Source organism: Mustela lutreola, chromosome 9 (genome assembly GCF_030435805.1).
Source record: "Mustela lutreola isolate mMusLut2 chromosome 9, mMusLut2.pri, whole genome shotgun sequence".
Classification (NCBI taxonomy): domain Eukaryota; kingdom Metazoa; phylum Chordata; class Mammalia; order Carnivora; family Mustelidae; genus Mustela; species Mustela lutreola.
The window spans coordinates 67548508-67563672 of NC_081298.1; the positions used below are offsets into that span (position 1 = coordinate 67548508).

Below are 15165 nucleotides of genomic sequence, written 5' to 3' on the forward strand. Positions count from 1 at the left end.
ATTCAGTTATCGACTATTAGCACATTAACATATATATTAAGTAAAATGTAAGTCTGGTAGTAGCTTCTGAAATTTACTTACATATTTTTAACACTTGAGGTACTGTATGTATATATTTAAGTATTTGTGTGCACTAGCAATTTGAAGGGGCTTCAGAGCACTGTAATAATATTGAACCTTCAGTTCATTTACAACTATGTCAGTTAAATTCCCCCCAAATAATAAATTCTGCTCAGAATCTTGTCTGGTTTATGGCAAAGATAAATAAAGTAATCAAATTGCTAAGATTATGCACCCAGTTTCTTTACACCTGAGAGAAATTCATTTTGTGGAATGTAATATTTATTAAATCGTGAGCTGTCTGAATTTTATGTGAAGTTCATTTTTGCTTTTCTCAAAATATATTAGAGATAATTGGAATACTTTTCCATAGCTTATTGGGAAACTTGCAATAAACAGAAAGTGGCTTAGAAAACATATTTTTTGAGTGTCTATCTTTGACATCCAAATGGGAATGAAGAAAATGGGGGTAGGAGCATTATAAACACTTATTCTTTGCAACTTTTCCTGGAAAAAATCATTACTACTCCCAGCTTGATTTGTTTCATTTAGTTCTTGCCACATAAACTTCTTAGGTCCTTATATGTTGTATATTGAAGAAATCAGTGTTGAGGGTTTTTTGTTCATTTAGATTATTGGAGCATTCTGTTCTACGCTTAGAAGTGACCTGTTTATTGGACCCATGCTATCTAATAACTAAAGCATATGAAATTTACTACGTTTTGTATTGATTTAATATTAACGTTAATCTAAAATATTTTGGTGCAGTGTGTCACATCTGTTTTGTATTCCTCTGTTTAAAAGAAGTGGCAGTGTGGTATTTGGAGGAATATTTATTATCTGAGTGTTTTTCTTTGCAGCAGTTTCCCTCAGTCTATTGAGAATTATAACTTCCAAGAGACAGTGAATCACCCAGCAAATTCTCAGGTACCAAACTGCCAAAAGCCACAGTTAACTGCAGTTTTTATTTACCACTTCATTACCCTTTACTTAACAGTGGCTAATTTTGAAGCCTTCTTGAAATGATAGAAAATAAATCTGTGGTGAAATTTTTAAAAATATTCTTTCCCTTAATAATCAGTCCAGCCTGTACTTCATGGATACTTTAGGTTTTTTCAAGAAAAAAAACTTTGTTAAACTGACTGTTGATTTGTGTTTGAAACCAGTTTTCCATGACCAATGACCAAATATTCTTACCCTGTGATGGTGCTTCCTAACTTTTTGAGGGGTTATGGGTTTTAAGTAATCACTGAAAACTATAATCCCGTTTCCTAGAAAAAAATGCATAGATACTGTATTTTGTATGCAGTTTTAGTTAATCCTGTTTTTCCCTACCCAGAAGATCATGGGCCTCTGATTAGAAACTGCCACTATAATGGAACTGAAAAATCCCTTCTAGAGTGTTGGTTTTAACATCCTATTATGCCACATCAAGAGTTTTCTTCACTTCAAGCTTTATTTGACATTACGTTTTCTCCTTCATCATTACGTAGTAGAAGTTAAGCAGAATCTATATCTTATTTTGGAGAAAAAGCACAATTACCTTTTAATTTTAAAGTGTATATCTGAAACTAGAATATATTTGGCCTTCTAGGTGCTTTAGATTCTACCTTAGACACATAAGAATGGAAGAAAATGGTTTTTCTGTAAAAAGGTATTATTACACTTCTTGTTTAGCACAACAGTATGGGTTTTCATTTTAATGAGAGGTTTAAAGCTATTCAGAAGTTGTTTGTGTGTGCTGGTTAAGAGTGTGACTCTTTTCATTATTTATTGTGGAGTTTTTGTATGATCCTCAATAAAGTATTAAATAATCTGCATAGATTAAACCTAAAATGATGACCAGCTGTCAAAGAAGATACCTTATTTTGAATCTGGTTCTGAGGCTAAAGTTGAGTAAACTCTTAGCTAAGAAAAAAATTGGAAATTTTATCTATAAGAATAACCAATTTTGAAGGTAAATTCTGTTAACTTGTATGATTTATGATAATCAAGCCGGACTTGATCATACTACTTGTGTAATAATGTATTGGACCAAAATATAAACTTTCCTGGTCAGATTCAGAAGTCATGCCCGCAAATTTTGGGGAAGGTGAAAAACAAAATCTTGGATTTTATTCTGTATATTAAAATTTATCTTTTAAGGAAAAAAAAAAAAAGGTTTAAAGCAGATTAGGGTTCAAATTCAACTCAGTAGTTTACCAGCCAAGTGACCTTGGGCATATTACTTATCTGTTAAAAAAAATCACCATAAAAGGATTAAATGAGATAAAGTCTATAAAGTGGTTGATTTTGTACTTTGTGTGTAATATGCACTCAGTTACCTCTTTCTGTACGATGATGGTAGTATTGATGATGGTAAACAATTACAGAGTGTTCATTTTTCCTATTAGGAAATTTTGGACAGTAGACTTGGTTGCAAAAAATAGCTATAAATCTTCATATTCCCCAAAATAATCTTCTGAAGTTTGATGGCTTATAATTGTTGTCAAAGTTCAGTCAAGAATTCTTCAAAGATGGGTAGCAAACTAACTATTTTCACACTTTTCTTATCAGTGTTCAGCTGTTACAGAGAGGCAATATGTTAAAAGTTACCCACTAAACTTGTCTCACAATTAAAGTAAATATTGAGGAACAGAGAAAGGAAGACGTTTCTAAAAGTGGATTAAAAAGCACAAATATGTTTCTGCTTTTGAGTCTTGACACCTGGCTGGTCTCATGGTAAAGCCACAGGTATCTTCAGGTAGATAATGTTCCTTTGCATATTATGTCATAAAGAATACCTCCAACTTAGGGGCACCTCGGTGGCTTAGTTGGTTAAGTGTCTGATTTCGGCTCAAGCGGTGATCTCAGGGTCCTGGGATCAAGCCCTGTGTCTGTCTCCCTGCTCAGTGGGGAGTCTGCTTCTCCCTCGCGCTCTGCCCCTCCCCCCACTTATGTGCTCGCATGTGTCTCTTTCTCTAAGAAATAAATAAAATCTGAAAAAAAGAACATCTGTAATTTAAAAATGTTGAAGGAAATGGCAAGATTTCATTTCTTTTGATGGCTGCATAGTATTCCATTGTGTATATATACCAACTAGAGCGTATCATGCTTAGCAAAATAAGTCAAGCGGCGAAAGACAACTATCATATAATCTCCCTGATACGAGGAAGTGGTAGTGCAACATGGGGGCTTAAGGGGGTAGGAGAAGAATCAATGAAAGAAGATGGGATTGGGAGGGAGACAAACCATAAGTGACTCTTAATCTCACAAAACAAACTGAGGGTTGCTGGAGGGAGGGGGGTTGGAGGAAGGGGGGTGGGGTTATGGACATTGGGGAGGGTATGTGCTTTGGTGAGTGCTGTGAAGTGTGTAAACCTGGCGATTCACAGACCTGTACCCCTGGGGATAAAAATATATTATATGTTTAAAAAAATTAAAAAATTTAAAATTAAAAAAAATGTTGAAGGAGTGAAGTAGTGATGTCAACCACTGTATACTTGTCCACTGTAAAAGAGTGTTCCCACCGTGGTTTGAAAAGTATTTGGAGCTGAAGAAGAAGAGGATTATGTGTGTTATGTTTTGATTAAATAACGGTTTAATACCTGCCTGAAGTGAAAGGCTTCAAGTTTACTAAAAGGATGATTTCAGGCCCTCCTGAAAAGAAGTGGGATAATATCCTGTCTGGTCCCTTTCCTATTCACATTTGTGGTTGTTCATTATAATTGAGTAATAATCATGGCAGTGATTTTTTATATATCCACATGTGCACATATCCACTCACATGTATGTGTTCTCCATGATACTTTAGAATGATTAATTCAGTTGGGGGTCATAAGTATTAGTAAGAGATTATGAACAGAAGAGAATCTCAGTATATTCTGGAAATTCAAAATTTGCATTAGGGGAAAGGGTCCATTGTGTTCATCTATAAACTGTGTCCTTACTACTGACAGGAAACAACTCAATGAATTTGTTATGGATTTTTCCTCTGTGAAGAACACAAACCTTACTTGATCACTTTATGAAAAATTATATGCTACAGGTACCACTGAAATATAAAGAAAGCACTTTTCACTGCAGTTCTCTTTCTTATAATGCCCAGTCTTATTCATTAATTTTCTTTGACAGGGAGAAAGTTTGGAAAATCATATTTCCCCTTTTCTTTCTTCTCAGTATCGTCAGTGAAGCAGGGGCCTCAATCTACAGTGTCAGCCCTGAAGCTAACAAAGAGATGCCAGGGCTGGACCCTAATTTGAGAAGTGCAGGTAAGAAACTGTGGGCCATCACAAAGGTGTGTGGTTTTGATATTTTGAAGGACTTTTATTTTTAGCAAGCAAGAAAATTTAGAAGGTATATGCATAAAAATTAGCATGTTAGAAAGAAAATGGTTGATTGGAATAGTAGTTGAAATTATGGAAAAGAAGAGGAAGAATACTGTTTTTAAAGAGAATAGTAAGGGGCGCCTGGGTGGCTCATTCGTTAAGCGTCTGCCTTTGGCTTAGGTCATGATCCTGGCATCCCTGGATGGAGCCTAGATTATATTCCCTGCTCAGTGGAGAGCCTGCTTCTTCTTCTACCACTCCCCCTGCTTATGTTCCTTCTCTCTCTGTCAAATAAATAAAATCTTAAAAAAAAAAAAAAGGTATAATAAAAAATTAGTCCAAAACATCTTTAGTAAAATTAGGTGCTTAAGTGTTATAATAAAATTAATAAAATACTCCAAATCTCTTATTACTACTACAAAATATTTATTACAGCTTTTTTTCGAAAAATAATATATTAACCTAAATATATATAAACACGCACAGCTTCTTGCTATTTGTCGAATGATCAGTTTCTCTTATCTTGCTAATGGGGCAGTCATTAATGTTTAAAACAGCCTGCTTTGATTTTAGTTGTATTAAGTTACTTTGGTTTCTGTTTTGTGGAATAAAATGTTGTGTGTGAAGAAATTGAGATACTTTCATACATCTAGTGAAAGTAATTTGTATTAAAATCAAATTATTAAATCTGAGCATCTCTCTCTGTGATAGTGGGATATTTAGACTACTTTTTTAGAAGGGACTTCTTCATTTAAAATTTTTCCTTAAGGGCCGTCTGGGTGGCTCAATTGATTAAGCATCTGCCTTTGGCTTTGGTCATGATCCTGGAGTCTGGAGATAGAGCCCCACATTGGGCTTCCTGCTCAGTAGGGAGTCTACTTCTCCCTCTGTCCCTTACCCCCTCTTGTGTTCTTATGCACTTTCTCTCTCTCAAATAAGTAAAACCTTTAAAAAAGTAAAGTCTTCCTTAAATATTCTCATCAGGTTTCATTGACTGTTCTTGAAATCTATACTTGGAGATAACATATTTGAAAATTTTTGCATTAGTCTGAGGCTAAAAACCTATTTCTTACATTCAAAAGAGCTTGTAGTTTCCCTTCAATTGTCGAATTGATTTTTGTTCCATGATATCCTCTGTCTAAAATGATCATCTTCTCAAGCTCAGATCCCAGCTCAAAATCTTGGTCCTTCTGTGAAGCTTTTTCCTATCACAACAGCACAGTGTGGTCTCTGCCTCCTTGCCTGTGCTCTTTTGGTACTGACCTTATAATAACAATAGCAATAATACTAGTAGGAGGAGATACAGTAATCATAGTGGGAGCTGCTAATACTAATCTTTTAAAGCACTTAATATAGGTGAAACATTGTGCAAACAAATGCATTACCAGGATTATTTTGTTTTATTCTTATAAACCAAGGCTTAAAGTGTCCACATAATCAATAAGTGCATATATAATACTTGTGTACTTGTATAATAAAAGGATACTTTTTTAAATTAAAAGATAAAATTCAGGGGTGCCTGGGTGGCTCAGTCAGTTGTGTCCAACTCTTGATTTTTGGCTCAGGTCATGATCTTAGGGTTCCGAGATTGAGCTCCACGTTGGGGTCCATACTGAGTGTGGAGCCTGTTTAAGATTCTCTCTCTTCCTCTCTCTCTGCCCCTCCCCCACTTTCTCTCTGTTAAAAAATAAATTAAAATTCAATTCAGAACCTTTCAAGTTGGCACTGAAAGGGAATCTTCCAAAAGAACATTTGAAAGAAATATTGTCTAGGGAGTGGCAGTCTCTCAGACCTCCCACTGCTAAGGGGGCTACTGTTTCCTCTTCGCCACTGGCATATGTGGGTGCATAACTGTCAGCGTGTTATAGGTGAGACAAGATTGTAACATTCCAACAAGACTGTCTGAAAATAGGCGATAATAAAAAGAAGAATTATTATATGGCCCGAATTACTCAGATTCCAAAGTCTGTTTGTGTGTTCAATTTGGGATTCACTGCAGGTATGCCTTCCTGCTATGTCTCAGCTTGCTTTCACCTGGCAATGACTATGTTGATCCCTGTCAACTCAAAACATCCACATAGACATTTTGAGCCTTCAAGAACTGATCCTGGAAGCAATTATTGAAAGAAGCTCAGAGTTTCCATGCTAGGTTTTCTAGAGTTCATGTCTTCCTCAATTCTTCATTTCTAGTGATTGATGGCAGGGATGACTTTATAATTCATATGAGACCTGTCCTACCTATGGGTGTGGGTTTTCCTTTTCAGCCCTCCGTAAGTTTACTATAGCAGAATATAACAGAACCTTAACATTCATGCAGTGTTAAACATATGTAAGAAGATGACCTTCATATTACTGTATCTTCTTGACCAGTTTTTCAGCTTACTGAGAGCAGAGGTTATCCTTATATATTCTTACAGTCCCCCATAATAAGTTCATTATACTGGAGAGGCATTTAAATTGGATAGAATAGTAGGTAGATGATATTAAAATGTTTATTATGGATTTCTGATTTAAAATAGAAGATTGAGTATTCCTTTACATACCTTTCTAAACTCCCGTAAAAGTGACAGTAGCGTGATGGAAAGAAGGCACAAACTTACTAGGACAAGGAAGGGAGAGGAAAGAACAGCAATAATCGTTTTAAAATGGGAAAGCAAGTGGCTGAATAATAAGTGATCTAGACAACTTGAGAACGTTGAATACTAAGACAGCATTGTAGAAAACCAAGAACTAATCTGAAATGCTCATGGAACCCTTATAGGTTTGGGAAATGCATGCACCAAGTTACCTTTAGAATTATCTTGGGAGGGCTGCAGGTAGGCCTAAGTGAGAGGATTGATTGAAAGTTCTATATAGAAAGCAGTTGGATGCAATTAAACACAGAATACCATTTAACCCAGCAATTCCACTCCTCAGTATATACTCAAAAGAGTTGAAAACAAGGACTCAAATAGGTGTACACAGTGCTCGTAGCAGCACTATTCACATAGCCAAAAGCTGGAAACAACCCAAATGTCCATCACTGGAAGGGTGGATAAACAAAAGGTGGTATATCCATACAACGAGGTACTATTTTTAGTCATAACAAAGAATGAGTACTGACGTGTGCCATAAGGTAGGTGAACATTGAAAACATGCTAAGTGAAAGAAGCCAAACACAAAAGGCCACAAACTGTATGGTTACATTTATATGAAATGTCTAGAATAAGCCTAACCTATAGATGGAGAAAGCAGGCACTGGGAAGAGGGGAAAATGAAGAGGGACTACTTTAATGGGTACAAGGTTTTCTTCTGGGGCACTAAAACCATTTTGGAACTTGGTAGAAGTGGTGGTGTGTACAACAGTGTAAGTATAATAAATGCCACTGAATTGTACACTTGGAAATAGTTAATTTTATGTTATTTCAAATTAAAAAAACCAAAATTGTTAGATTTCCTGTTCCACACAGTTGAGTGACTCTCCTTCTTTCATCTTTGTAGAAGACCGGAAACTTTTTCTTCTGGAGAGGGTTAAACAGAAAGTCTCTCTGCTGGAGGACACAGGTTATACATAATAATGGGGATAGCTGCTGAAAAAAAGACATATTAAATAATTATTTACATGCTGATGTAGAGATCTTAAGACTAAATCTTCCATGCAGGAGATAGGGGAATACTGACCTGCACAAGAGAAAATACCTAATGAAACTAATGAAAAGATCAGAGGTCCACAAGAAATGAGCCAGATCATCATATAACGAAGCCCACAGTTGATAAACTTCACATTTAGGCAAAGCACTTACAGTCAGCTTCTTGGTACTCTGGCCCTGGTGGACAGTCAAGGGTCACCTATCATGTGAGGAGACTTAACACTGTTGAAGACAGATGTGGCGGTAGTGCGAAAGCCACTAGGAGGAAGTAAAGACTATATAGATGGAAGAAAAACTTTTACATCCTTAGAGAAAAGAAAGGTATTTTATTCACTTAAATGAACTTGACATAAAATAATAGTCACCTTTTTAGGTGAATTCTTGAATTCATCTGTGAATTTTGAAAAGTTAAACTAATCAGGTTACCACAACCACTGACACTACAATTAAGATAAGGAATATTTTTATCTGGCCAATAGATTAGTCTGCTTCTTGTTCAAAAATGAAATCATTAATTAGGGGATCAAGATCATTTATTGAAACAACATTTTACTAAGTTTTATAATGAAAAAATTCTTATTTGGAATTGCTGAATGAAAAAACACCCTGGGAAGTCTTATCTGCCTCTGTTGCTGTCTGATGGCAAGGAGAAGGGGAAAATGAGGGGAGTATGGGACTTTACAAATAAAAATTTTCACTTTGATATTCCTAGATAACAAAATAAGGTAAATTCTTAGGAGAATGTAGTTTAGTACAGTTTTTCAAGCATTAAGTTTATTTGCTTTAGAATGGCTTTTAGATTCTAGATATTTCAGAGAACTGAAGACCAAAACACATAGAACCCTTTTACTCCTTCGGATAGAAGATACATTTTGAATGAGGGGGGTGGTGCTTTCAGGGTCACTTCATGTGGTTGTGCAGGTCTGTGCACCAGACATCCTGCCTAACCATAGGAGGTAGCTCTGCTTACGGACCTTTGAGAGCACTCAGTCTCTCACCCCTCCTTTGGGTGTAAGTAACCTATTTTTTTCCTCTAATGCTTAACTTTTGTTCAGTAGTGGTTTAGTTGTCTCCCTTTCCCCACTGAGTTACATTATTACCATTTAACAGATTACCATATATTAAAGATGAAATTCCTATGTGTATTTTTAGTCTTCTTTTCCTTGGTCTCACTTTGCCACCGTGCAAGACTATCAGTTACAGTGGCTTGTGATGTCACTTGTACTTTTTAAATTTTAATTGTATTTTTCTTATGCATTTCCTTTTTTCATATATACTTTGGAGCCATTTAACTGAAATTCTGTTAAATTGTCACCTTAATCCAAGTTCTGTATACTTTATTACTCACAGGCAGCACACACACACACACACACACACAGAGTAAATGGATTGCCCTTCACAATATTTTCTTATTAGTTGTTGATGGCATATGGTACTCTATCAGTTATTGCCTGGGTGTTTTTATTTTTTTTAATTAATTAATTTATTTATTAAAGATTTTTATTTATTTGACCGATAGATCACAAGTAGGCAGAGAGAGAGAGAGAGAGGAGGAAGCAGGCTCCCTGCTGAGCAGAGAGGCTCAATCCCAGGACCCTGAGATCATGACCTGAGCCAAAGGCAGAGGCTTTAACCCACTGAGCCACCCAGGTGCTGGGTGTTTTTAAACCAGCCAGTTGAAATCTGAGTTCTGGTATTTTTTCAGTTGACTTGTTTGGGTTTTCTAAAGTAGTCAAACATCATCAGTAAATAGTAATCTAGTTTCAGTCTATAAGGACTTATTTAGCCAGAGCAATGCCATCGATGCCATCCGGTTAAACAGTGATTTTGTTGTTTATGCATTAAAACTTAAACTGACCCTGCCCTCCCCTGCCACCAGGGGACTTACTTAAAAGCAAGTCCGGGAAACCAGTCCCAGGTAACAGAGCCCAAATACAAGGGTGGGTCAGGCCAGGTGGAGACATCCAATCAGTGGGGGTGCATACTGTCTCCCTAGCTACCGAGGAGTGTGGGCCCCACTTTTGGGTGCCTTTTGGGCGCCAATTCTGACCAAGGTGATAGGCTAGTTCAAATATCTACTATAGGGTAAATTGTGATTCAATTGGTCACTTGTGCGTGACCTAGCATTACTGGACAGCTTTCTCTGTGTGCTACAATCTCATTGGCCACATGTGTGTGGCCAGGCTCAACCACATGGCCTTTGCCCTTTTAAAGTTAGTTGGCAAGGCAGAGAGGGGTTACCCTCTCTGTAAGAGACGGCCCCGACCAGTCAGTTTGATTCTCAATGCTTGGCGCGAAATAAAGCTTTGCTTGACCTTCGCTTTGTATCAGTCTTGCTCCTTTGATTTCGGACCCATCAAATCTTTTCAGTAATGATAACCATCTTTTTTTCCTTGTCCAGCTGTACTGACTAGAATTTTCTGAACAATGGTGAATAGTAACAGTGACATAGAAATATATTGACATCATGTGGGCAAAATAGTATTGGCTTATGCTTGGATATACTACATTGAAAAAATATATAACAGCTTCATTGAGATATAATTTAATAGCATAAAATTTGCCCTTTTAAAGTGTGTAAGTCAGTGTTTTTTAGTACAGTCAGAATGTGCAGCCATCGCCACCATCCAATTTTAGAACGTTTTCATCACTCCAAATAGATACCCAGCACCCATTAGCAGTCGGTCCCCCTTGCCCTCTTCCCCTACCCCCTGATAAATACTGATCTACTTCCCGTCTCTATGGATTTGCCTACTGCAGACATTTCATATAAATGGAATCATTACAACATGTGGTCTTTTGTAACTGGCTTCTTTCACTATCATAATGTTTTCAGAGTTCATTCACACTGTAGCATGTATCAGCACTTCATCCCTTCCCATTGCCAAATAATTTTCCATTATTTGGGTATACCATATTTTGTTCATCCATTTATCTGCTGATGGGCATTTGGGTTGTTTTCACTTTTTTGGCTGTTATAAATAATGCTGCTATGAACATTCATGTGCAAAATTTTATGTGGACATATGTTTTCATTTTTCTTGAATATATACCACACAGTAGTAAAAATTTGCGGACATATGGTTACTATGCTAAACATTTCTAGAATTTTTTTTACTTCTGTTGCTACTTTCCTCACTGTTTAGTTTCACACTCTTTCACTGTGTCCATCTTTTCTTCTCTATCTCACAATGTGCACATGCCCTCAACTTTTGGGCTATGACTCTTCCTTTGTCTTTGTTCTCTTTATCAGCACTCTATAAGACTTCTTTTACCTGAGCTACCTATCTGTATCCTAATTTCAGGAATCTTTTGTCAGCCCGATCGTTCTCAACCTATGGGTGTCCATTATTACTGTTAATTAATTCCTTTCTTGTTTATCCTGCCAGCACCATCTTCTCTTGAAAGCCTGTACATACAGCTTTCCAGTTTTCCTTTAAACCGTGTTTAGATTCCTCCTTTGTGAACAATGAACATCCTTCAGATGAACAATGTTCATTTTCCTCTTTCTCCTATCTCCCATCTCTTCTTTGCTTGCTTGAGTTTTTATGTCTGTAGAGTGAGTAGCATCTGAAAGCAAAATACCAATTCTAGAAACATTAGGGTCTATGTAGAGGTTGTTTACTGAGGGCTTCTTAACTCCAGAGGCTCTTAGGACTTACTGGAGAATTAATGTGTCATCTAGAAACTGTCATTTAGCAAATCAGTATGAACAAAGGAGAGGCTAGCAGTGAACCTATTAGGAGGAACCAGGTAGAAAATAGGTTAAAGTCCTTTTATATACTTAAAAAAATTTTTAAAAGAGAAACCTATTCACACTTAACAAATTATGCAACTGCTCTAACCAGTTTCTAAGTTTAGATTTTCGTAATGTGGGTTTTCCTGGAGGGGTAGATTTGAGAGATTTACCTATTATTTTATTTTATTTTATTTTTTAGGAACATAATTAGATTTTATTATTTTAGAAAGCATTAAAAGTTCTCTAATTTGGTATTCAATAGAATATGTCATGATTTTGTTACTATTATTTATGTTATTTGCAATAGAAAATATAGAGTTAAAAATGGAAATGAAAACCAGTCACTCTCTTCTGTTTGTGGCCCCAGATTCCATTCTTTTCCTTTCAGAAAGTGGTTGTTTTTCTGTTTCTAGAATTGCTGTTCTTCTTCTCTTCGATCTGCCGATGGATTTGTAGGTGTTTGCAATCTTTTTAGATAACCCATCTAGCTGATCTCCTGCTAGCTGAAGTAGTCTCAGCCTGCTACTTCTCCACCATCTTGACTCCTCTGAGATTTACCTATTATTAATAACTGTTTTTTGAAATTTTGGTACCTTCCTACAGTGACTGTTCTGATGCCTGTGTCTTTCACTTGGATACCTGTTGTGGGTTGTTGTGTTTTTGTTTTGTTTTGTTTTTAACCTGAAAGTATTTTGGCAATGTTTGTATGTGAAAATCAATCTTATTGGATTATATTTTTGAAGATTAGAATAAAAAAATGATCTTTTCTTCCAGAGACTATCAGATGTTTCCCTGGTGGCATCTACTCTCACTGTGTAATTATACATGTGATTACTGGGGGAAGCAGCTCCCCTGTAACCTGCAGCACTTGCACCCATTAACCTGTTGTGAGGTTTGACAAGAAAATATATGTGAAGGCCTTGGAGCCAGGAGTCTGCATCTTCTTCAGTGAGGAAATAGGCAGATTGTATGACACCAGCTTATTGCTTTCTAAGCTGGCTTTGCAAGCTGCCATTGTCACTGTTTGTGAGAAGTGATAATAAAATACCTGAAAAAGACTTGAATGTCCATGCAGTGAACTGAATGTTCAGCATAGAGCTTATCTCTGATGAAGAGATTGTACAAATCAGTGACAGGAGGATCCGATAGTAACTTGCAAGTGGTGGCGTCTGTTGCCAGACCTTGAACAGTTTAATAACACAAGAACAGGCATGAGATCTCCTTTGATGGCCTTAAAGTTTTCACTGCATGGGTTTATATTTCATCCAACTTTCTGTGTGAGAAGATGACACTGACTAGCTTTCTCGCATTTAGAAAATGAAAGCTGTTTGTTTGTAAGGACCCAATGTAACTGTACCACTTGGGAAAAGAAAAAAAAAGAGCTACCCTTAGAAGTATCCTTAATATTCATACCAAATTTCTTTTCTCCCACTAAATCTATCTTATAAGTTAAATTAGGTATGAAATTTTGTTACCATATAAGTTAAATTAGGTATGAAATTTTGTTACCATTTCATAAGAAAAAGATGAGAAATGATGACCAAGTAAAAACATGACAACAGATAAAGGGATGTTGGAAGCTAACTCAGACCTCTTGACCGTGGATTGTTATGGTCAGGAAAGAGATGTGATTTAGAACTGTGAGTGAGTGTGTTCAGAGACAAGCAGCTGAGATTCAGATCACTTCACAGTTACTCTTACAATGACATCTAAGCAATACAAGTGTGTTCATGAGCCAACTGACTTGGTCTCCAGTTGCAGTAAAGTATGATTCCATCCATTACTCATCACTATCAGGACCTAGCCCTAATAACATACTTGATTTGCAAATATATGTCATAATGCAGGATTATTTAAAAGTGAAATATCGACTTGTTCGTTAAAGTATGAGGTGCGCTGATATGCTCTGATTGAAGAATGAACAGGTGATTATTTAAGTATAGCAAGTAAGTGTTATATCTCTTTTTCCAGATGTATTAACCTTTCAATCTATTTGTGCTCCAGAATGCCTACAGATTCTGGTAACAAAAGTAATCCTGAAATTTTACATTCACGTCTTTTGTGTGAAAAAAGGAAACTTTGCAATTTAGTCAAATTGTTGGTTTCTTTGTGTGGGAGAAGAAGGAAGGAATTAAATACTTGAATTATGAAGTCCTAATTAAATTATTATTTGGATACTGTTTTTCACATTAAGCCATACTTATTTTGTTTTTTTCAGTTTCCATAGCAAGGCGTGTACAAGACCCATTAGCTGAGCTGGTGAAAATTGAGCCGAAGCACATTGGAGTTGGAATGTACCAGGTAAAGCAGTGCGGGTCATTTACTTTGTGAAACCCGTCAATAGTATGCAGACTTGGCATAGTAATTAAGTGTCGGTGGGAATACCTTCCCATTTTCAGAGGTTACACAGTTGATGGGAAGGTAGTTAGGAGTTATGTTATTAGAGTTTTTCTTTTTTGTCTTGTCCTTTTTTGGTGTTTATGGTTTGGATTAAGATTTAGAATAGACTGTAGTCATATTTAAAGACTATTAAAACATTAGATTAGCTAGTAACTTAATCCAGAGAGCCTCTCCCTTTACCATTATTGTAAAAAAAGAGAGGAAATGGAGCAAGGAGGGTATGTTGGTTCTTTGTGTAAGCCAGTATGAAATATTGATCTTTATTGATCTTTCAGGAAAAAGCCTTTGGTACCTACTGTGCCTTATTTCTTTTTCTGGTTCCTATTTCTATTTGATTATTATAATGAGTTTTTGCTCATTATCCAGTATGATCTTTCAGTTGTTACTGTGTAGTAGTAGTAGTAGTAGCGCTTATTATCATTACTGTATTTTCAGTTCTTGAGGTTGTGTGTGTGTTCATTGGGCAGTTGAGGACAACATTAAATCTTGGCAAAGTGAATCCATGATATCTTGTCTTCAGAAACCTCAAGTTGAATTATTTTTATTTCCAGTGAAAGACTTTTTAAAATCTGAAATAAAATATTATCTTCTGTATAATTTTCATGGGACTTGAATGATAGGTTCTGTACTATTCTCTAAGAAATGTATTAGGGCATGGAATCTGTGACCACTAGAAATAGAAGAGATCTTAGAAATCATATAACCCTACCCCTTCATTTGACAGAAAAGGAAGCTGTGTCCCAGAATAGTTAGGATTTTTACCCAGATTCACACATTGGCAAAGCCTAGACTAACTTGTCACATATTGAATTTAACTGGGAGTATTCACATTTTATAGCAAATTAGACTAAGAGGCACCTAGACCTTTGACTTGACTCGTTCATTTGGGAAGGATAGTTGCTGAAGGGGTAGATCTAGCTATATAGCTAGGTAGAAATGCCTAGTATCTAAAGAGTATAAATTTAATAGTTTTATTACATAGGTATTTTAGTTAAGATGAACTATAACTGTATTAATTCAAGACGAAGTT

At 36.2% G+C, this 15165-nt stretch overlaps 1 protein-coding gene across 3 annotated transcripts in view; it reads left to right on the forward strand.

Moving 5' to 3' along the window:
• SRBD1 (S1 RNA binding domain 1) overlaps nucleotides 1-15165 on the forward strand; it is a 197806-nt gene that overhangs the window by 102060 nt on the left and 80581 nt on the right. For all 3 annotated transcript variants that reach the window (XM_059134567.1, XM_059134564.1, XM_059134566.1), the window contains exons 15-16: nucleotides 4219-4310; nucleotides 13954-14036. In XM_059134567.1, coding sequence (XP_058990550.1) covers nucleotides 4219-4310; nucleotides 13954-14036 — 175 coding nt within the window. The remainder of the gene's footprint in view (nucleotides 1-4218; nucleotides 4311-13953; nucleotides 14037-15165) is intronic.